At 41.8% G+C, this 23404-nt stretch overlaps 1 protein-coding gene and 1 long non-coding RNA gene across 3 annotated transcripts in view; one reads left to right on the top strand and one right to left on the bottom strand.

Moving 5' to 3' along the window:
- SORCS3 (sortilin related VPS10 domain containing receptor 3) overlaps nt 1-23404 on the bottom strand; it is a 560208-nt gene that overhangs the window by 61607 nt on the left and 475197 nt on the right. The window contains exons 13-14 of the mRNA XM_006216335.4: nt 21003-21094; nt 10609-10716 (exon numbers count right to left, since the gene is read on the bottom strand). Of these exons, the coding sequence (XP_006216397.1) occupies nt 10609-10716; nt 21003-21094 (200 nt within the window). The remainder of the gene's footprint in view (nt 1-10608; nt 10717-21002; nt 21095-23404) is intronic.
- LOC140699417 (uncharacterized) lies at nt 17171-18430 on the top strand. Of its 2 annotated transcripts, XR_012077576.1 has the most exons (3): nt 17171-17359; nt 17981-18083; nt 18204-18430. It is a non-coding gene; the product is annotated as an uncharacterized lncRNA (long non-coding RNA). The 2 variants fall into 2 exon arrangements; XR_012077575.1 differs by lacking the exon at nt 17981-18083.

Below are 23404 nucleotides of genomic sequence, written 5' to 3'. Positions count from 1 at the left end.
TAGGTATGCAGCTCAGAGAACTTCTCTGTATGCATTTGGAGGCATATGCAGATAGGAGTATAGTGTTTGTAATAGCGCAAAACTGGAAACAACCGAAATGTCCATGGATAGAATAGAGAAATAAATTGTGCATATTCATGTCATGACAGAACGCCACAGTGTTGTAAGTGTCTGGAGCAGATGGACATGTCCTAAGATAGATAATACAGAGTGACAGAAGCATACAGAGGAATGATCACATTTAGATCAATTATACATTTTAAAATACGCAAAGCAATACCACCTATTTTTAAGGATAATTAAATATATGCTAAAAGTATTAACGCACGTACTAGAAGGATGTCTAGTTCACGGCAACATCAAATTCATGGGAGAGGTTGATCTGTGTAGGGAGTGAGGGGAAAGCGTCTGAAAACGGGCAATACCAAGAAGACCGACTCTACCTGGGATGCCCTGAATATTTATTTTAAAAATCTGAAGCCAAAATGATAACACGTTCATATTTATTAATTCCAGGTGGTTGGTACACAGGTTCTTTGTACTTTGCTGTGTTCTTTAAAACTTTCCAAAAGAACTGTAATAAAGCCATATAGGTATGCAATTATGGATGGAGAGTCTAAATTGGGAATCACAAACTCAAAATCTTACAGGAGCCAGGAGCACAACTTAAATAAACACTGAGGCAGCTGAAGCAGCTGAGAAGACCTGCGTACATCAGGTGAGAGGTGGGGCAAGAAGGAGCACCCCCAGTGCAGAGTGGGCCCTTCCAGGCAGCTCGACGGCCTGCAGGACTATGCGCATTTGGGCTCAGCACTGCGGGATGCTTCTGATCACAAAATTTAGCTCCATTAAGAAAAGATCAGGCCAAACTAAACGTGCCTGTGATCCAAACCCTGAAGCTTCAGACAGGCGTTTAATGAAAGAAAATAAGTAAGGACTGGAGGGATCGTGGAGGGCTTCCTGAAAGAGGTGAGACTTGCCTGTACAGTTAGAATAAGAAATGAGGAAACTTCTAAGCCATTTCAGACGATCCGTCTCTTCAAATATAGTCAGTCCGCCATAGCTGCCAGTTCCATATTCATGATTTCAACCAATCACAGATCAAAAATAAATATTTTTTTAATTCCAGAAAGTTCTAAAAAGCAAAACTTGAATTTGCCACACACTGGCAACTATGTACACAGACTTTACATTGCATTAAATATTATAAGTAATCTAGAGATGATTTAAAGTATATGGGATGGGAGGAGGGTATGGCTCAGTGGCAGAGCGTGTGCTTAGCATGCACGAGGTCCTGGGTTCAATCCCCAGGACCTCCATGAAAATAAATATGTAAATAAATAAACCTAATTACCTCTGCCAAAACAACAACAAGCCAAAAGACCAAGGAAACAATAAATAAATAAATAGAATATTTTTAAAACATAAACAAAATATACAGGAGATGTTCAAAGGTTATACACAAATACTACACCATTTTACATAAGGGACTTGCGCGTCCACGGATTTTGGTACCCACAGCATGGCAGGGGTGTCCTGGAATCAATCCCCAGCCGATACCAAGGGACAACTGTACTTCGTAAGACAGGATAATAGGAATCGTTTATGGATGGGGGTATTTGTACAAACTGTGTCAAAAATTCAAATGGTATTTGTAACATGGCCACAATAGATTAAGCTCCACGTGTCCTCTTGTTCAGGGTCAACAAACTAAAGCCAGTGGGACAAATCTGGCCCAAGGCCTGTTTTGGGCAGCCTACAAGCTAACGAGGCTTTTACATTTTAAATGGCTAGAGGGGGGCACAAATGAAGAATCATATTCTATACCATGTGAACATTGTATGATATTCACATTTCAGTGTCCGCAAGAGAAGTTCTCTTGGCACACACTGATGTCCACTCATCACATACTGTCTGTGGCTGCTTTCCCACCGGCTTGGGAGAGTCAAAGGCCCTGTGGCTGGCAAAGTCTAAAGTCTTTGCAGAAAGAGCCTGCTGCCCCTGTGCTGGTTGGCCAAAGTTCTTGCTTGCAGGTGGCCCATTTCTTGATCGTTAGACTATGGAGACTGCAAACATCTCTAATGTCACTCAACAGAGGTTGTTTCACTTAATTCTTATATTCACATGAGGAACCCCAAGCTCAGAGGGAGGGTAAGATCACAGGGATGGTAAGAAGCAATCTGAGTGCTGTGCCAGGAGTGTGGACCTCCAAAACCCCTGCTCTCAGCCACCACCCTACCCACACAGCAATTCGTTGGTCAAAATAAGCCTTTTCTTTGCAGACTACTAGCAGCTTCTAGCACCTCCCAGTCTCTTCCAAACCCCCAGACGTGCATTCTGCCCTTGTGTTCCTTGGCCCCAGCTCAGGGGGCCTCCAAACAGATGGTAAGTCTGGTGACAACCTGAAGGACATGAATCCGGCAGCCAGCCTGAGAGGCGATGACTTGGGAGTTCCACTGGATTTGCCAATTACTCGAATGACTTACTTCAGGCAAAGTAAAATCAGACTCTTCCAGCAAACAACAGAGAATTGAAAAACAGATCAATGGAAGCAGTGCTGGTTCATTTCCAACGACTTTATCAGATGCAGTTACTAGAGGCTAAACAATGCATTTAAGCTCAGGGCTGGGTTTCCATGTTGCACCAAGGTTGTGTTTAAGAGCATGCTCCCTGCTAAGTATGTGGTCACAGTCTCTTAAGTAAAAGGAAGGTCTTTGCTTTTTTTTTTTTTTAACCTCTGCAGCTTTGGGGTTTGCATAACTTCCTAGGCAAAATACTCTCTCTCCCCCTTCACTTTGGCTATTAGTTCTGCTGGTGGAACAGTGGATCAGAGATTTATGCCAATTAGAACTGGATTGATACAGGGATTCACGGAGGCAATTGGCCCTAGACAGTTTGCTGAGAGCATCCTCGCCCTCCCTGCCTCTCACTCTCCCATCTACAGGCCAGTCTCGTTCCTGTTCCTACTGCTCCGTATTTGCTCACACCGTTCCCCCACCTAGAACCCCCTTGCTCCTCCCTCCCTGCATAGATACAAAGCCCTATCTAGCTCCTCTGTTTTTAATCACTTCTCTGATATCCAGTGGCAGCTACAATTGGTCCCATCCCTTACCACTTACTTGTCTTCCAGTTCTTTCACGTGTTTGCCATCTTTTTTCAAATAGATTGTGCTTGAATGGGTCTGCCGTGACTTCTGTCTGGCTGCACAGTGGGCACCCATCCACACTGAGTGAACAGCATCCTGCCACTCTTGCCCCCAACACCCCCATCCTTTACAGAACAAACCCTGCAGAATCCTAGTATCTTTCCTCAGATTTCAGCTCCGAGCCTAAAGCTTGAAATTCGCCTCTCTGGCTCTCAATTTACCTCTTACTGAAGGTGTGAGCTGAGCACTTAATTTCTCTGAGCCTCAGTGTTCTCATGCGCCTGGTGACAATAATCTGATCTACCTGGCAGGGTTATTGGGAAATGCCAGTGAAATCAAGTTTGAGAAAGAGCTCGGAGAGATACCTGACACAAAAAGGAAGGTGTGGAACAGACGCAGGTTAGCTGCAGCTCACTCCTGGTCAGAAGCATCTGCTTTCTTCCAGGGAAGCTGAGTCCCCTGCACCCTTTGGGAATTTTTTTTTTCCCTTGGGAGGCTGCTAGGTTCTCCCTGGCCCCTGTAAGAGATCAGCTAAATCATAGCCAATTGGTTCAAACATTTCCTATCAAGAAAGAATTTCAAATGTTGCTTTGAGGTTGCAGGGTAACAGTGTTTTTCGATCTGAGTCCACATCTGAGCCAAGTGGAAAAAAAAGAGTGCTCTTTAAAGTGCTAATTTGGGGGCCAACAGCGGACCAAAGAGGTCCACGCGTTCTGACAGCCACAGGCATCTCATCAGCTGGAGAGCCACTGCCTGAGACGCAATAGGTCCTCCGGCTTGTCAATCATCCAACCCAGTTCTCAGCCTTAAGTAATAAGAATGGTCACATTTCACTGTGAATTTGACTAGACTAGATGGCTCCTGTCAAGGTTACCAGGGAGATGTTGAAATAATAACATTTGAAAAGACAGTGGAAAAAACGAGCAATAAAAGTAAGCAAATCCCATGCCTGCAAGCTGGGGGCTGTCTCTTCACACAGATTCCCCTATAAAGCCATAGTGTTTCATGCTTCTGGGGTTTGGCCTCTGGGAGATGTAGGAATTCGAGAGATTCTATGGAAGGTGGAGGAAATAAGAAGTCAATTGCCAGGACCAGCCTCATTGTCTAGTTGCCCTTCTGCGCCCACCTGCCACTCCACCCCCTCCCCCATCACCCACTGTACGCACGTCTGCACACAGACAGACTGCTCTGGTTCCGACCCGGCCCCAGGCTCCCATAACTTGTAACTACTGGATTCTGATTAGAGCAATTCAGAACCACTGGGGATCTATAATCAACTCCCTACAATGCTAGAGCCATGGGCCAGAGGAGCCACTCTAATCACAACAGTGGTAAGATCATTGGGGACCATAAGATTCATGTGTTCATTCATTCATTCACTCAATACATATATATGGTTGCATCCTCAGCGCTCACACAAAACTGATGCACACGCACTCAAAGAATAAGATACACAAAGATCCTCCCTTGAGGGAATTTAAAGTGTGTGTGTGTGTGTTTACATACATACACATGTCTGTCTGTCTGAAGGGCAGATGAAGGGGGAGAGGGAAGCTTGCACACAAACTGCCATCTTCATTAATATGTATTTCCTGAAGTGTTGTAAACGAAAAAAAAAATATCAGTCTAAGACAGCATAGAGCATGGGGCCCCAACTTGATCTGCTGGCTAAAGGAAGGTATGCCTGAAAAACTGACACTTAAAGCTGAGAACTGAAAGATACTTAGAAACCTGATCATTCAAGTGGGGAGGGCAAGAACATTCCAGATGGATAGACAGACAAGGATGCTGGGGCAGGAAGGTACCAGCAGATCAGAGAAGAGTGGTCAGAGCATGGGGGCCAGAAATGAGGTCCCAGATAATGACTCAGGGTAGAGATGTCTAGGCCATTCAGTGAGTTTTGGACTTTATCCTAATGGCAGTGGAAAGCACTCCACGGGTGGTGTTTCCAAATTTTCAGGTTCAAGACAATCACTCTGGATATAAGTCAAATTCCTAAACATAATCCTAACACCCTTCGTAGTCTCACCACCTTAACACAAAGTCATGCTCTCTCGTGGCACTTTTCTTTGCTTTGAAGTCATTCTTTCAATCCATAAATTTCTTACCATGTGTCTACCCCCACTCTTTTAGACACTGAGGTTACAGTACTCAACAAAACTGTTAAAAATGTGTGTTGATTTTGAGCTTACATCCTATTGCCTATTAACTGGCTTTCCACCAGTGAACTGCTGTTGAAACTTCCAGACTGACTCAGCTGTCACCTTCCGTACGTGGGAAGCTTTCACTTTCCTCTACTTACATCCAGGTTCTATAACTAGGCTTTCTTGATGACCATGTATCTCATCTCCCCCAACACACGGGACTGAGAGTGCCTTAAAAATACAAAGAATTGTATTTACCTTTTTAATACCCCTTAAAAGGGTCTAAAATATATTAGAAGCTCAGAAAATGTTTTTGGATGAGTGAACTATGTAGCTGTAGTCAGGGATCTCTAGAGAAACAGAATGAATAGGGGGGAGAGAGAGAGAGAGAGAGAAAGAGAGAGAGAGAGGCATTTATCACATGGAATTGGTTCACAAAATTGTGGGATTTGACATGTCCCAAGACCTGCAGGGTGAGTGGAGACCCAGGAAAGCCAATGGTGTAGTTCCAAGCTTGAGAACCAGGAAAAGTGGAAGCTTCAGTTGGAGGCAAGAAAAAGCCATGTCCTAGTTCAAAAGCAGTCAGGCAAGAGGAATTCTCTTGCTCGGGGAAGAGTTAGCCTTTTTGTTCTATCCAGGCCTTCAACTGATTGGATAAGTTCCACCCACATCTGCTTTACCGGGTCTACTGATTAAAATGCTAATCTTATCCAAAAACACCTTCACAGACACAACCAAAAAAATGTTTGACCAAATATCTAGGCACCCCATGACCCAGTCAAGTTAACACATAACATTAACCAGCACAAACTTATAAATATTTAAATCCTCCAAATAAAGGCAACAAGATAAGGCAATAAAACCTTAGTGTGAATGAGCCAAGGGTCTTTCTCCTTGACCCTAGGTGAGCTACGGACTCAGGGTTAACAGAAAGAGGAAGGATACAGAACTCAAATAGCCCGTATCATTAATAAGATTTTGGTTAAATGGTAAGGTTAAACAACCTTGTCCCCAAATGGACTTTCTGTCCTCAAAATTCCTAAGGCATATTTAAATTTTTGGAACTCCTGCTTTAGTCTTTGTCACTGCCATTCCACGAGAGGAAAGTACTCATTGCCCTTAGTGAGCCATTTGGTTTTAAAGCCCTTTTCAAAATGAAGGCAGAAACAGAAATTGCCTCTTGGCAGTCATTCCAGGGTCCACCCTTCTGTCTGTACAAAGAGTCTTGAATCACTTACATACCAGAGAAACTTTGGATTTAATAATTAAAAAAGAAAGTTGAAAATAGGTAGCTTGAATTGTTTATACTTAGTTGGTTGATTGCTTCCAGGCTCGTCTTAATTCTATGAAGAACAAAATACCTCTGCCTCAAATCTCATATAAAAAAAATGATGCACTATTCCCATTCCTTTTCTATTTACTAGCATTTAAAAGAGCTCCATAAGCAAGATAGGAGGAGGGGAGGAGGGGAGGAGGACAGAAGCTCTGCCACATGCCTTGGTGTCTTCCTGGAGAGGAAGGAAAAGCAGTAGTGCTATCTCGTCTATTCAGCGAATGCTTTGGCCCTGAGGTCACTCTCCCTCACATCCATGTGACCAGCTAAACTCCACCCGAAACTGAGAAAAAGAAAATAAATACCATTTAAGATGAGCTGAATACAGAACCTGAACTGTGGCCTTAAACTTGCTGGGGAATGCCAGGTCATGTAGAGACTGGTGTACATGTGCTATGGTTCAAAGTTCTGCCCAAGACAAGCAAGGAACGTGTTCAAGGAGGCCTTACACGAGAGGACGCCGGAGAAATCACGTTGTGAGATGAGGAGAAAACAGAATAAAAGGAGGACCAGTATGTCTCTTTGGGAACACCTGACTTCAGGACCATACATATCTTCACTGCCCAACATTCTAGGACCATGTCAGATTTAAGATGTCTAGAAATAATAAATGCTGGAGGAACCCTCAAACACAGCTGGTGGAAATGTAAATTGGTGTAGCCACTATAGAGGATAGTATGGAGGTTCCTTAAAAAACTAAAAATAAACTTACCACATGAAACTGCAATCCCACTCCTGGGCATATATCCAGATGGAACTCTAATTCAAAAAGAAACCTACACCCCAGTGTTCACAGCAGCACTATATACAATAGCCAAGACATGGAAACAACCTAAATGTCCATTGGACAGATGACTGGAAAAGGAAATTGGTGTGTGTGTGTGTGTGTGTGTGTGTGTCCGTGTGTGTGCACACACACGCACACACAATGGAATATTACTCAGCCATAAAAATAGTAAAATAATGCTATTTGCAGCAAAAAAAAATTTTTTTGTATTTGATTGTGGTGAGCAGCCACATCAGGCTTGATGAATTTGAGCAGATTCCATAACTGTCTTGAATATGTGTTCTTTGCTTTACTGAACTTGGAACTCAGTACTCGAAACTCTTTGATGGCCATATTAGAGAAAGTCCTAGAAAAAAAGGAAGGTTTTCTTTTTATATCTCGTGATTAAGTGAAGGATGGGAAATAATCTGGAAAAGTCAGCGCATGGTCAGAGATCCTTATGAAAAAAGATGGTGGTATTCCTAGTATTCCGTGACATGCTTCCTGGAATTATTAAGAAAATATTGCAATCTCTTGGCAGAGTGTTTTGAGTAGCATGACAGAGTCATGTGTATGTCATCTTTATTTAATGTACAAGCATGCAAAGTCCATGAGGACAGGGGCTTTTTCTTGATTTGTTCACCTAGAATAGTATCAGGCACACAGGAACCACCATTTTTTTTTTTTAATAGTATAACTTTGTGAAGGTCTTGCCATGACCCTGGATCCTTGGGATTTCTCTCTCATTGTATTTCTTTTGTCTAAATGTCTGTATATATATATGTATATGTATATGTATATGTATATGTATATGTACATGTATATGTGGGCATATGTCTATACATATATACACACATATACGTTCATATATATATACATATATGCATGCATATATATATATATATATATGTTCACTATACATGTGTATTTATCAAAGCATGTGTGCTTTAGAAATAAAATTTATATTATGATACTGTCTTTGAACATCCAGGACTTGTATTTATCCAACATATTGTTGCTGTGTATCCATCAAATGATGAAGCTTTGGACTCTAAGCATTAATAACACACTATATCTTAAATACAGTCTTGAACAGCCAAACTTGTGTACAATTATTGTTGACTCTTAATTAATAAAAGACTTGATAGCTTACGAATAGAGTCCATTTGTTATTACAGGAAGTTTAGTTAAACATTTAGATGGTGAGACAATTCCACTGGGGGTATATTTTAGGAGAATGAGAAGAAATTACTGAAAACAACTCAGATTAAAGCTTCATTTCCTGAACAACAATTTCTACAGGAAATGCTTGCTCACATTTTACAACAGAACTGTCCAGAGAAGTCCTATCATTACCCAAGTTTGCATCTAAAGATACCAGTTATGAACACAATTAGACCCTTTGGGAGGATCACAGCAGCTCCTCAGAGGGTTTGACCTCATGCCTTTCAATTTCCAACCAGAGAGCCTACATGCCTAACATACAGCATATGCTCAATTTAAGAGTTAAGTCTTCAAAAGACACAATTCACCATCCTTGGAGTTAAAGTTGTACTAGCAATTTGGAAAATTCAGAGGGAATTAAAGAAGATAACTTAAATATCACTCTTTGTTGCCTTTGTTCCAAATAATTTTAAAGACAGTCTGTGGAACCACCGAAATTTTCTGTTGTGAACCTTCTTTAAATAATGAGGACACTGGGAGTCCTACAGACTCTTTCTCTAGACAAATCCTATAGACATGGAACCCCTTCTCCATGCTCCTGCTGAACTTCCTAAGAAGGGGAAAATTCTTAGAATATCAACATTTGAGAAAGAAGGAGGAGGAGATTCAACTTTACACAGGAAGTACTGGAGGTCCAGCATGGGGAGCTACTGGGCAGGTATTTCAGAGCTACAGGACTATACAGAATCCTAACTCAGGTGCCCTAAGCCCTGGGATTAGATTTTTGTTGGTTTGTTTTCCCCAATATGTGTATCATTTTCCATCATGGCTGAGTTCCTTCTGCTTGGTAAGCTCAAAGGAGTCCCTGGTCAACCACTGGGCGCAAGGACGGATGTGGAGGGAAGGGACATGGCAAAGTGGTCCAAGCTGGAGCTAGATTATGACACTGGATCAAAACTGCAGAACTGTGGTTATAAAAGATTTTTTTAACTGGTCACTCTGGTAAAAAGGTAAAGCACAGGAATTAGTCCTTTGCCCTTGTATTTGCCTCCTCCTCAAAGCTCATCAGTATCATATTAGGCAAAGACTGATTCAAGCTGTCAAGAAATGAATGAATGCAAAGGTTAAGACAAAAGCAGGGGCACCTAGAGTAAGAAGATGAGCCCCAAACCAGCCCAGAATCATTCTGTGAAGCTTTTCTGTGCGAACTCCACAATACAGCAAGTTCTCCTTAATCTTGCCCAGCAGACGCCCTTCCTTCTGTCCAGCAAACAATTAAAGTGCAAGGTATTCCAGGCACTTGAGAGTGGGGGAGGTGGAGGGAGGTGGGGTTCAGTGTTGCTGGTGGAGGGTAAGTTACCATAGCAATTCGCTCATGGCCCCCTACAGACACACATGCTCACAAACACACACAGGTGATCAACTTTTTAGGAATTAAATTTTCATATGCTTTTAGAAAACAACATCATATTATTACTATCTCCTTCAATATTCAGAAAGTATTTCAGGGCTTTTTTACAGCTGTAAGATCTATATCCTCTCCATTTATTCTCACTGTAAAGAAGGGTAGAAAAATTTTCACAGCAAATTAATCTTAAGTGGAACAATGGCAACTCTGTGTGTGTGTGTGTGTGTGTGTGTGTGTGTGTGTGTACCATGAATTCCAGAAGTTTCCCTGAACATATCCCCTGTTTTCAGTATGGTGGCTATTTTCCTCCCTCTGACTCTTCCCTAGCTCCTGATTGGACTGTTTTGGAAAAAGAAAAAACACATCTAAAAGACTTCAGCTTTCTGTTTGCTTGGGTTTGGGATCAATGGAAATGTGTTACAGTGCTTTAATTCCATCATAAACTATAACTTTTCAATTAGAAGTCCAGCTTCTCTAATCCTGCCAGGAGTCTTCCAAATTGGTGGGTTTAAGCATTAATAGTTCCATGTTACAGATAACAAAACTTTAGCACTTTGCTGTAAGCTTCCCTGGGGAAAGTCGTGGCTTCCACGGAAGTAGAACCCAAGACTCTGGGCTTCTTTTGACCACAGCCAAAGAAGTACTCACGTCATGATCTGCGTCTCCATGCCGGCCTCCACCAGAGCCCCGTCGACAAAGAGAGGAAGTGAAGTGAAGCCACACTTGTCCCAGGAGTGGCCTTCATCAAAACTCACCCTGGGTTGGAAACAAGTACACGGAAGAGACAGCTGAAAATAAAATCACTCTTGTGCAACCATGTTTCAGGTTATTAAATTCTCCTCTGTATCTCCCTTTCTGGCAGTTTGGATCATCAACAGGCGTTCATCTTCAACATCTCCCCATATTATTATGAGATTTGATCAAAACTGCATTTTCTGGCCCAGGCAGACACAGCACCAAGAGCTGCAGAAACATTTCAACCTATTAGAATCGAAAAAACCAACCCAGGCAGGAGGGCTTAGTGGATGGAGGGTCACATTTCAGGTCCCCGGAATGAAACCCGAGGTTCAGTTTACAGCACAATCAATTCAGCCTTTGGAGTTTCTGACACAGATAAATTGAGCAGTGCGGGGTGTACCCTATGGGAGGGGAGCTGTGTGTCTTTCCGATCAAACCTTAAAAATAGCAATTTCCTATTTGTTCAGAATGGATGAAGTATTATTTTCCCTCCCTGAGGCCACTTTAAGGGTCTTTTAGGGACAAGTATAGAGTGTCTGAGATGTCCTGGCCAACGCTGTTCCATCTATCAGTTGATGGTAAGAGGAGGGTCTGGCTATTTGTGGACACAGCTTCCAAAACCCTTTAAAGGGATGCAGCTAGTGGAGAAGACCTGAGCAACTCTGAGTGCTGGTCCTTCCCTCTCCTGAGCGCCCTACAGTTCCTTGACTTAACCAGAGGACAGAGCCCAAAGCCCATCTCCTCTGACAGCTTTTCCTGACACCCCTCCTTCCCCAAGGCAGCTTTATTTGTTTCATTTCCTGTGATCCTTCTTGGCATGGTTAATTCTTAATTCTTCTCGGCTCCACAACCCAGGATTCTCCGAGTTCAACTGTAGAAACTCTCATTTCCAACAACACCCAGCCTTCCCCTAGCACGGTGCTGAGTGATGACTTCTTAACTCATCTTGAACCCCTCAAGTTCAACATCATAGTCTTGGGAGCTCAGGACTCATGCATGTCCTGTTCACTGACTGACCCCTTAACACTACCTACATATCTTTATGGCAATGCTCCTTACCTGGTATTATATCCATAATTTCAAAAAATGTCTGACTCTCCCACTGAACTGTGATCTTTTCGAGGTCAAAGATCATATTACTCATTTTTGCATTCCTAGTAATTATCAGAAACAATGGCGCTTGCTACGATATAAATGTTAAATAAACATGAATTAACAAATAAGGAATGATAAGGAAGCTCTTCTAATCCATCCAATCATTTTTCTAGCATGGCCTACACTGGCATCCATGTACTGGATGTGACAGCCTCTTTCTCCATTACTAGTCAACCTGCTCAGCCCATTCTCCACATATTTACTTGTCTCTCTTAACCTCTGTCTCTTTCTGTCTTATCCTCTCTTCCCAAATATATTGATTTAAAAAATTGGAAAGGCAATCTCTTTACCCAGCTAGAAAAACCAGTCTGTCATACAACAATTTTTGTATTTATGGTCTACCTAGGCCTACTTCCACAAACAAAAAGCAGGAAGTGGTCATAAAAGTGACCGGTATTTCTCTGGACTTTTGAAACAATTTTATTGAGATAGCCTTGACATAGAAAATTGCATGTATCTAAAGTTTATAACTATATGTACACACACATATATAATACATATAGTGAAAAGTAGGCCACAATGAACCGGGTTTCTGAGGGGATAGGAGTGGAGGGTGGGCAGGAGGAAGAAATGAGGAGATGTTGGTCAAAGGTACAAAGCTACAGTTATGCAAGATGAATGAGTTCTTGGAGATTTAATGTACAGCACAATGATGATAGTCAACAATGTTGTCTTGACCTTTAAGGACTTGGTCATTTCAGCCTTTTGTTTCCAATAGGCTGGATAATCATCAAAGCTGAACCAAAGGAAGTTTGGGCAGATCTGAACTTCTTTTCTTGGAAATAAATTTCTCATTTCAAAAGTGAAATCAAGAGTGTCATTAGGAATGGATTCACCTTTCATGCCACGTACCCACTTGGTTCCTAAAATCATCACTGGAGTCTCTAAGTATGTCATGGCCACTACTTAACTCTGGCTGGTAAGTCCAGGGGGTGAAAAAAAAATTCTGTTTAGTGTTTTTGTTGTTGTTTGTTTGCTTTGATGACTTTGGATTGATTATTGTCTTGATAGAAAGAAGTCAAAGTGGAGGAAGGCACCTGTCCTTGTCTCATTCTCTGAGTTCCCTGACTGGTGAAAGTCAGTTATTGAACTAGCAGAGAAAAATGCAGTGAGTGCCACCAGCATTCCAGGGAAGGAGGAGCCTTCACACCACTGCCATTAACAGCAGGGCAGAGGACAGTCATCTTAACTCCATACATGAAGATAAGACAACACGGAGTAGAAATAGAGGGACCATCTCAGCCTTCTGAGCTCTGAGCTCTGAGGTGGAGGCTCCAAAGAAACACTAAGCCCAAGATGGAGAGAGGCACTGTGGAAGATAAAGGCATGCTGTGCGAACTGAATTCATATGGAAGGAGCAAAGGCTTCTTCTGGAAGAATGGGAGCAGCGGAAAAAAAAAAAAAAAAAAAAGAGGAGAAGAAATGCTAACATCCAGGTGGGAAAGCTAGCATATCCAATAGCCAAAGTCTAAGGAAGACATAAAATCACCATAAACAAGGGGACAGTTCCCCAGAGCCAGGGTAAGGAATGCACCCTCTAACTCTCACTGACGGGCAACACCACTCGGAAGCCCAGGATTGTGCCCTTCAGGTGACCTTCTGAGATCAGTAGTTTCTAACACCTGAATATCTCAGGCTGAGACAGTTACTGAAAGCAACACAAAAATCCTAAAAAGTAGTCCAAACAATACATTAGAAACTTTAATCACATGACTATCAGAAACTTGGGTCTGAATGGCCTACCATTCGGGAAAGCTATCCTTCCTTAGTTTTTAGATGTTCTGAGGCAACTACATTGAATGATAACCCTCTGGGATCCATCTTCTCCTCTATAATTCAATAGCTCATTAATGGCCAAGACAGAGGGATCTGGAATGCCTTACTAAGCCCACAGGTGAAGCTCAGTTGGTAGCATTGCCAATACTCAAGGACACAGGGGTAAAGTTCCAGCTGACCTGTAAACAGTGGCAAGACAGGACTATAAAACTGAAATAAAATGAGCCATAATGAAAAAGAAACTGAATATATATATATATATATATGTTTGTATGAATATGTGTAACTGAACTGCTTTGCTGTACACCTGAAACTAACATTGTGAATCAACTACACATCAATAAAAAATAAGAATAAAAAAATTAAATTAAAAAATTAAAAGGAGAAAAAAGGAAAAAAATATAAACAAGTACTAGGGTGAAATATACAACACGATAAACATAATTCACGCTGCTATAGCTTGTCGTGGGCACACAGCACCGTGACGGTGACACGCAGGTTGGTACAGAATCACCAGAGACCGAGAGAGTTTCGGAACAGTTAGGAGGTACGCTGGATAAGCACCAGTGGGCCACAGAGGTGAGAGGTGCCAGCGTGAGCACTGGGGATGGGTGTGCTGGGTCTTTTACTGGGGGGAGGGGGGCAGTGCACACAAGGAGTAGTTTCTGCACAGGTACCTGAGTGGTTGTAAGATCTGTCAGGGACTTCCCTGAGCAATAGGTTTTAGGGCTTTGATAAGGGCAGGAGGTGAGGGTAGGATTAGGGTTAGGGTACTATGAGACAGGTTACCTCCTGGGGCGATGAGTTTTGTCAGGGTAAACACACAGCAAGAGAAGACGTTTTATTTCCTGCAGACACGCAGGTAAGCGGAGAGTCCTGCAGTGGGGAGTTGGGTTAGGGCGTCCATAGGCTCCAGGCACACAGAGAGCCCAGGAGCGAGGGTTTTCTGACTCCAGAGAGGGCCAGCCAGCTCCACATAGGTTATATATGAAGTTGTTAAGAGAGTGAACCCTAAGCGTCCTTATCACAAGGAAAAAATTTTTTTTCTATTTCTTTCATTTTGTATCTATCTGGGATAGTGGAAGTTCACTAAAGATATTGTGGCAACCCTTTTATGACGTATGTAAGTCAAATTATTATGCTGTACACCTTAAACTTATACAGTGCTATACGTCAATTATAGCTCAATATAACTGGAAGAAAAAAAATTTAAAGTAAGCCAATTTGCAATACAACAAGAAGCAAAGCTTAAAAAACAAATAAAATAGAATTCATTTATCAAATATTTACTGATGTCTATCAACTCTGTGCCTGGTCTGGCCGTGGGCTCTATTCTAGAGATACAGCATTGAACAAGAAAGGGAAGGTCCTGGCTTCAGTGGAACTTAGGTTCTAGTTTGAGGAGACAAGCAGTATGCAGATAAACAGACACAAAAATATATGTTAGGAAAAAGTGTCACGAAGATAACTAAAACAGGATGATATGATGCAGTGAGTGAATAGCTACTTTATATGGAAAATTTAAGAAAGATCCTCTCTGAGGAGGTGACATTTAAACTGAGATCTGAACAACAACAAGGAGCTGCCCATGCAAAGATCAAGGTGAGAGCCATTCCTGAGGGCAGATCTGGTGGGAAGGACAGAGAGATGGTTAGTGGCTGAAGGTTAGTGGGAAAGGAGTTAAGAGACGGAAATAGAGTCAAGAGAAGAAGGCTGGGCTGGGCTACAGAGGACCTTGCTTCCAGCTGAAATGGGAGAGATGTGATTTAATTTAACCTTTAAAAGACAACTTTAATTTCTTTGTGGTGAATGGATTGCCAGGGGCCCAAATTGGATACAAGGAGATGAATGGGGAGGGGGTGGCCATTATAAAAGGCCGAGTAAGAGAAAGGGTTTGGACAAAGGTTTTAATAGTGGAGACAGAAAGGAGATGGGAAGATTTAGAATATTTTTACAGGTGAAGTTAATAGGATTTGGCAATAGAATGTATACAGATTGCTTGAACAAAAGAAAGAAATCACAGACAGCATGGATTAGGGGGTTAAGTAATTAAGATGGGGAAATGGGGAGAACAGGAGAAGCAAAACTTGCTGTTTACTTGTTAGTTTCTGCTTGGTCCACATCAAGGCTGAGATGCTTTTGTTGGATTTCCACGCCATGACACTGTGAAGAAATCCTTTGGATGGACCGATCCTGATTTCTGGATCAAAACCAGGGCTGTAGATCTGAAAGTCACTTATAAGGTAGGACCAACTTAAAGCAGAATACTTACTTTGAAAGAAAGAAAAAAAAAAGAGCCCCACAGCCAGAGAAAGGAAAAAGAGTAACTAATGAAAAACTCAAGCTGACCAAAAAAATCCCCCCAAAACCAAAAACCAGTAATAATGACCTGAAGTGATTGTCAATCACAAGGTAAATATTTTCCAGCAACAGCTCTATTGTGAGAGGTGAACAAGCCACCGTAAGTTTAGTATGTGTTCACAGGTAGACAGCGTGCATAATAAAAGGCATTATTAACCTTCCACCAGATCCTGAGTGCTACGTTCAGTTTCAATCACTGTAGAAAACTGACAATCAGTGTGATTAAAAGTAAGAAACAAGTTGTTCTAGAAACAGATTATATGAATTGAAGATAGTTTAGGGAAAGAAGAAAAGGGGCTGAATAATTTACCATTGCCTTCTAACTTTTTTTTAGTAAGAAAGCTTCCAAATAGTTAAACACATAAAAATAATTCTGTTTGTTGCCTATTGGAGAGGGGCAATGTCTGTGAATGAAATCAGAGAGAATGTGGATAAAAACACACGAAAGTATCAATTAAAAATACAGAGAGGCTAAGGTAGAAAAGATTTCTATTCTCATAACTGTTCCAAAAAGGAAAGTCAAATGTCCACACAAGGATGTAAGTTCCCAAGTATTCTGTCATTTTCACTGGTATATCCCAGCCCCGATGCTCATGCCAGGTAAATAGCATATACTCAATGAATATGTAAGAAATAAATGAACAGATGCACAGAATCTGCCTTGAATTGTTCTGGTCATTTTCCAGAACTTGGAAAGCCTGAACAAAGCCAGCTCCTGAGGTCCTTTTCAGGTGTAGGACACTACAAATCACACACATTTCTGGAGCAGATTTACTCTGCGTAGGTCTGGGCAGCAGAACAGAGACTGGTGAACAGAAATTACAAGTAGATTCATTACTGCTCAGCACAGAAACAATCTTTCTAACAACCAAAGCCAATAGACAAGGTGGGGGCTCACCTACAAGTTGGTCAGCCCTGCGCTGTCCTGATGAAGTGTGGTAACCCTCTCAGGTGTCAGAGATGCCTGCTGTACTACGTGTGAAACCAGACCCTTGTCCTCCGAGACCCTCCTGCACTCCATGTGTCTATGGCGTTATGCTGTTGAGATGAGCTCTACTAAAAGAGCAGAATCTGCCAAGAACAATCAGAGGCCTCCCCAGAACTCTCTAGCACAGAAGTACAGTCACAATGGTCACCGAGGATCAGTGTTCCTCCCCTTGGTGAGGTGCATTGCTCCATTTTATGTCACCCCAAAGACACAAGGTGTTGGCACTGTAGCCCCACGGAAGCCCTTTCAGAAGAGCACATGCACTTTCTCTTCTCAAAGACTCACATCGGTTGGAACTGTTACTTCACGTGAACGTTTCCCTGAGCAAATGGCCAGCATTCACAACCATTTATAGAAAAACGAAGGGACAAAAAAGACCAGGTGATGTTTTGCTTTCAGTTTCCAAGAACATCCCTTTGAAAGGAGACTCTGATGGCTTGTCAGGGCTAGACAGACAGTAGGACCCCATCTACCTGCTGATTACGAGCTCCGTCTATTGTGAGCTTTCATCAGAGCGCTGCATTCCGTGGGGCTGCATTGTTCCTTCACTCTAACGCTTCTAAGGTACAAAGCTAATACTGGTGACACCGGATGGAGGGCTGACCTGAAATAGCACTTAGGTTCTAATCTCTATGCATCTAAACATACACGGTCACAAACAGATGGTTTCATCTGTATGCTGTTTTGTCCTCATGCATAGCTAGCTACCTATCATTTCAATTTATAGGAAACAACATGCCTTGTTAGCCTCGCTAAAGTTCCCCCAGCTTTTCAATTATGATTCCCATTTTCTCTGAAAGGCGATGTAGCTATTATTTAAATTGGAGAGCCATTATACCCTTGTGTGAGAGTGGGTGGGCCGGTGTCTTTTTTCCTGTGCAAATATACGTACATCTGTATACGCTGCCAAATAATGTGAGTGAGACCAACTACAGAAAAGAACAATGAACAGGTTACTTAATCTTTCTTCCACTTCAAATGAGCCATTTGTTTACCTTGAAGGTAGGAACTCAGACAGAAGCTACTGGTGACAAAAACACTGCATTTGAGTTTCCCAAGTTTGCAACTCAGAAGCCAGCCAGAGACAGAATCAGTCAAGAAGTTCGTAAGGAAACATTGATGATAATGATACGGTCGAGCCCTTATGAAACACTCACTTAGCCTCGAAAGAGAAGTACCAAGGTGAGTTCCCCAATGAGTCATTTGTCTTTGTTTTCTAACACAGGTCCTCCATAGCTGGCATTTAACCACTGCAAGGACTGTTTCCAGAGAAGGGCATTCATAGATGGACAAGTAAGCAGAAGTCGTGGGACGTATCTAAGTTCAGGGGGACATTTGCAGCATTTATTATAAACGACAGTGTCACCATCCTGTAAATGGAGAAAATTTTATTCCAAAGCTAAGTTTGAAAAATCATCTTTAATACTTTATAAATTGAAGTAGATGAGCCAATGGAGATAGAAGTATCATTACTACCATTAGAGGAAATTTGATAGGAACGAAGCTATTTTTTTCTGAGCTATAGCATTTTTTGTTTTTTTTAACCAACAAAAGATATTTCATGGAATAAGGGAAAACTCAAAATTTTGTATTCATGACTTTGAGAGGCAGGATTTGATTTTACGTACTTACATATCCCTGAGTGACTATGAGATCATTTAACCAACTTGGATGGTTTCCCTCCAGAAACCCCTAGGCAAGTGTTCCTTTTGGAAGTGATCAGGTTTCCGGAGAGACACCACTGCAGAAAAGACTGAATGATCACACATAAGGATGTTAAGATTTGCCAAAGCCAAAGCTCTCTGTGGTCCCTCTGCTCCATACACCCCTTCCATGCCAAACATACTCTCCTCTTCCATCGCCAAAAAGAAATGACAACAATAACAAACTCTTCTTCTCCTTAAGACAAGGCAACTTTTGTGTAAAAGTCTCTAAAAAACAATCATGAAGTGAGCTCTAAGTCTTCCACCAAAATGAAGAGGGGGGAGCAGGTCAGTGACCATCAGATACAAATGGGGATGCCACTCTGTCTCCTAGGACCTAAAGGGAAGAAACCTGCCAGCTAGGTCTGTCTGCAGGACATCTTTCAATCATCTCATCGAGGTTTAGATCAAGGTTTAGATACAGTGCTTAGAATCCAATGACAGCAGCCAAGAAATGTTACTTTTCTGACATTGATTTGATTTCTGGTAATATGTGGACTGTCTAAACTCCTTATCTTGACAATGATCCCCCCCACCCCATCCAGAGGGCAGCAACCATGTGACAAGCCTCTGTGTACTCATTAAAATATCTGGAAAATTGGCAGGTAAAACTGAAGAGCATCCATGAGAGAGACTTAACTTGGCAGGTACTAGCTGTGTAGCTTTGAGCAAGTATTTAATACGCCTGCATTTTAGTGCTATGATAGAAAGAGTACCCACATGCATAGTGTGGCTGCAAGAATTAACTTAGACAATTCATGTAAAGGGTCTAGAACAGTGCCTGGAATTTAATAACCCCTCAGTGAATGCTGACTATCATTACTATCAAGTAATTCCACTCTTCTATTCTAGCCCCAAATGATAAAATCAGTAGTGAAAGGATGATAAACAATTACATTGGGAACTTTTTCAAGCTCATGCTTGAGTTGGCAGAGCATTTTTTTTTTAACAAATGGCGTTAACTTTATAAATGACCAAACGAAGAGAAACTTTCTTAAGTCCTTGCCAAGGTGGCAGAAGCTTGGATTGTGTACCTGGGGATCCAAAGCTGATTTTTTTTTCCCTCATTACAATCTGATGCTTCCAAGTAGAACTCTTATTCTAAAAGGGTTAGTCTCCCAAAGTCAAGGTCCTGGGAGTTATGCCAGTGCCCATTTTCCAGCCCATGGCAAATCCTAACAACTGTATTATAAATAATATACCCTTACTGCCAAATATTTACTCAAATATTCATTCTGTTGAATCTGAAGCCTGAAATTCTTTCCCATCAGGATATAAACATGTATGATACTTATCCGTCCCCTGCCAAAACCAAAGCATCATCATCATCATCATCATCATCACCATCCTCATTATCATCATACTTTCTCACTGAACTCTTTGTCCTCCCTGGAGGGTCTTACGTGTACACACTCAACATCATCCCATAATCTGCTTTCTTGGGAAGAGTTACTGACACTGTCTTTGCTTCATTGCTAATCATTCATTCCTGTGTTGCAATCTACCTTTCAACCCCACTTCTCTTTTGAATTTACCCTGACAAACAATCACCAGTGACCTCCTTTATTGCTGAATTCTAGATTGTTTTCACTCTGTAACTGACGATTTAAATATAGAACTTGGTGCTATTGATCACCCTTTCCTTCAGCATCCATGGAAACATTTCTCCTGTGTTTTTATCTTTTTTGGCCATTTCTCCTTAAGTTTGTTCCATAACTTCTTCCCCTGCTCTGCATGTTCGTATCCAACAGTGTTCCACAGGAGTCCCTGTTTCCTCCTTTTTGCACCCACTTTCATGAGGTGCACAGCCTACTGACATGGTTTTAACTACCACCTAATGGCTAGTTAACTCCAAATCTGAAGTGTCCTCCTAGACCTCTCTCTTGACCTTTGGATGAATAATTACGACAACTAATCATCATCTCTGCTTGAATATTCATAGATATCTCAAATTCAACTGATCTGGAGCTGAACTTAGCATTTGCTACATGCACCTAACCACCTCCTTGCAGCAATATTCAGCTCCTATATTTTGGATTCTTAATTTTGGCTGCTTGAACTTGCAGGTCCTTCCTGCTCATGTCTGCCTTATCAGAACACCCATGCCTACGATCCCACTGTATTCATCAAACTTCCCATCTAAATTACCCGACCTTCTAATGCTACCTAAGAGTTAGATGACACCGTGTATATTAAATGGGTGGATGGATGAGGAGACGGATGAAGAAATGGGGAAATGGGTACAAAACCATGCAGAATAACTTGTCCCAGCCCTTTCCACTAAAAAGTTGCTCATTAATAGGGTAGGGAGCTGTCCTTACCACAAATGCCTGACTGGCAGAGGTGTGTGTTTCATGGCCACGAGGGCGCCACCCCAGTCTAGGAACCAGACATTGTACTCTTCATCAAAGATCTGGAACAACAACAATAACAACAATCACAGCAATGCCTCACATTCGCATCGTGCTCGACAGTTTACAAAGTCTTTCACATACATCATTTCGTCCAGGTTCTGAGCCTTCCAACAACCAAATCTGGGAGTTTGGCAAGTACTGTCCTCCCCATGTAACAGATGAGGAAATGGGCTTGCAGAGAACAAATAAGCCTCCCTAGGCTTCCCACATGGCATTTCCAGGGCTCCGTCCCCTAGTCCTGTGAGCTAGTGTACTACAAGAGGTCGAGGCATGCTTAACCAGATAACCCAAAGGAAAAGAGGACTTCAAAAAAGCTTCCCCATCCTTTTATCTGAGTAAGTTACTTCTCAGCTTCCTCCTTTTCATCTCTTCAAGTGAGATATTTGCTAATTTATAAATGGTCTGTGTCTTACAGTGTGTTTATAAATTACCTAGGAAATTAAAGGACAATTCCTTTTAGACATGTAGACATTACGGTCTATGTAACGACTGAGTTCTCAGACTTAGCTACCACCTCCTAGATTCCCAGGAAAGTTGGATGAAGATTTAAGTTTGGTACTTGGGGATCCTTACACTAAATGCTCATTGGGACCCAGTGCTTCTTGGGACCTAGAGTTACTCATTCCTTGATTCATCCACTTGTCCATTATCCATTCATCCATCCACTCACTCACTCACTCATTCAGTCACCCATCCATCCATCTACATTGGCGCCTACTAAGCACCTACCATGATGCAAATCTTGGAGCCTTAGCTCAGACCTAACCCTCCATAGGGCAAAGCTGCTATAATTGATGGCATTTAAATCTGCAACCTAGGACAGGAAAAATATTTCCCCATCAGAGAGCCAGTTCTCTCCTCTAGATATAGATCTTCTAGAGGAAAGTGGAATTGGAGAATTCCTCTAGCCCTTAACCCACTAGTGGTGACTCTCACAGCCTAGATGGTCAGATTGGGATGGTAGGTTAAGTGAGACATACCAGAAGGGGTAAGAAAGTGTAAGCAGATTTCAAAGGGAGGGGATAGAAGGAATGAGATCTCCTCTACATAAACCACAGAGAAACGTAAGTGGACTCTGAGGCTGAACCCTCTCAAATAGTTTTCTTTCCCATATTTTCCTTTTAAGGAAATATAAATGTCCACACTAATGATGAGCCTTACTGCACAAAAGACTTAAGGATTATTCACTTATATGCCAGATATAAACAAAGACTCTGAGCCAGCAATGCTAGCTTTTCTCTCCAGAGCTCAAAGGTGGACTCTGATAAGCTACATAATAAAAAGGCTGGGTTTAAGTCTGAGGGCGAGAAAATTCTTGGCACTGAGGAGGGGAGAGATGTTATTGTCGTCACACTTTCCTCTTGATACTATCATTCTGGCCCCTACTAACTCTTGCCCTGCCCAGCACTAGAAGATGGAATCCTTGGTTATTGGGGAAAAGAAAAAAGAAAACCAAAGTAGTGACAACACAAGGAAGGAATGTCGCTGTAGCCACCTGGTCAGGTGAACTATTTCTCGTATTGGAGGGACAATGATTTGTCTGTTGGGAGTTTCTGTACCAGAGGAGTTGACATTCCAGTTTCGACCTGATTTGGCACTTAATATGTTGAAGGCATGTTCATATTTATGTGTCTGTTCCTCATCTACCTGATTATGGCCTGGTGAGCAGACAGCTTAACTTATTCTTTGTTGTGCCTAATCATAGTTAACATAGTGGTTGTGCCTGGTAGGTCCTTGGTAACTTTTTTTTATTTTTGACAGTGGTAGTAGTGAGAGTGGTGACAATGGGGGTGGTGATGATGATGTTGGTGACGGCCATGATAATCTTTCCTAAGGGACCCAAATCTTTGTCTTCTTCAGATAGAAACCTTCTCATCTTGAAGACTTAGTAAAATGCCAGCTCTTCTTGTGCGGTCTTTCTCAGTCTCCCCAAGTAGAACTAATTCCTCCCTTTTCTCTGCAAGCTCACAATGCCACTAAAATCATGCAATCAGTCTAAACTATAGTTAGTTATTTATGAACCTGTTTTCTCTGCTTAATTTTGAGCTCTCTGAGGACTCCAGAGTATTCAGCCACCTCCTCAGGTTTATATTTGACACCGAGTTGACGCTGCATAAAGCTGTTGTTGTCCAATATAGAAGCCATGTGAGACAACTTAAATTTAAATTGATTAAAATAAATAAAATTAAAAATTCAGTTCCTCTATCACAGGAGCCACATTTCAAGTGTTTCATAGCCACATGGGACAGCATAGATACAGAACAATTTCATCATTGCCAAAAGTTCTATTGGCTAGAGCTGCAAAAAAA

The sequence above is a fragment of the Vicugna pacos genome, chromosome 11 (genome assembly GCF_048564905.1).
Source record: "Vicugna pacos chromosome 11, VicPac4, whole genome shotgun sequence".
NCBI classification, from domain to species: Eukaryota; Metazoa; Chordata; class Mammalia; order Artiodactyla; family Camelidae; genus Vicugna; species Vicugna pacos.
This window is presented reverse-complemented; position numbering and strand designations above follow the sequence as displayed.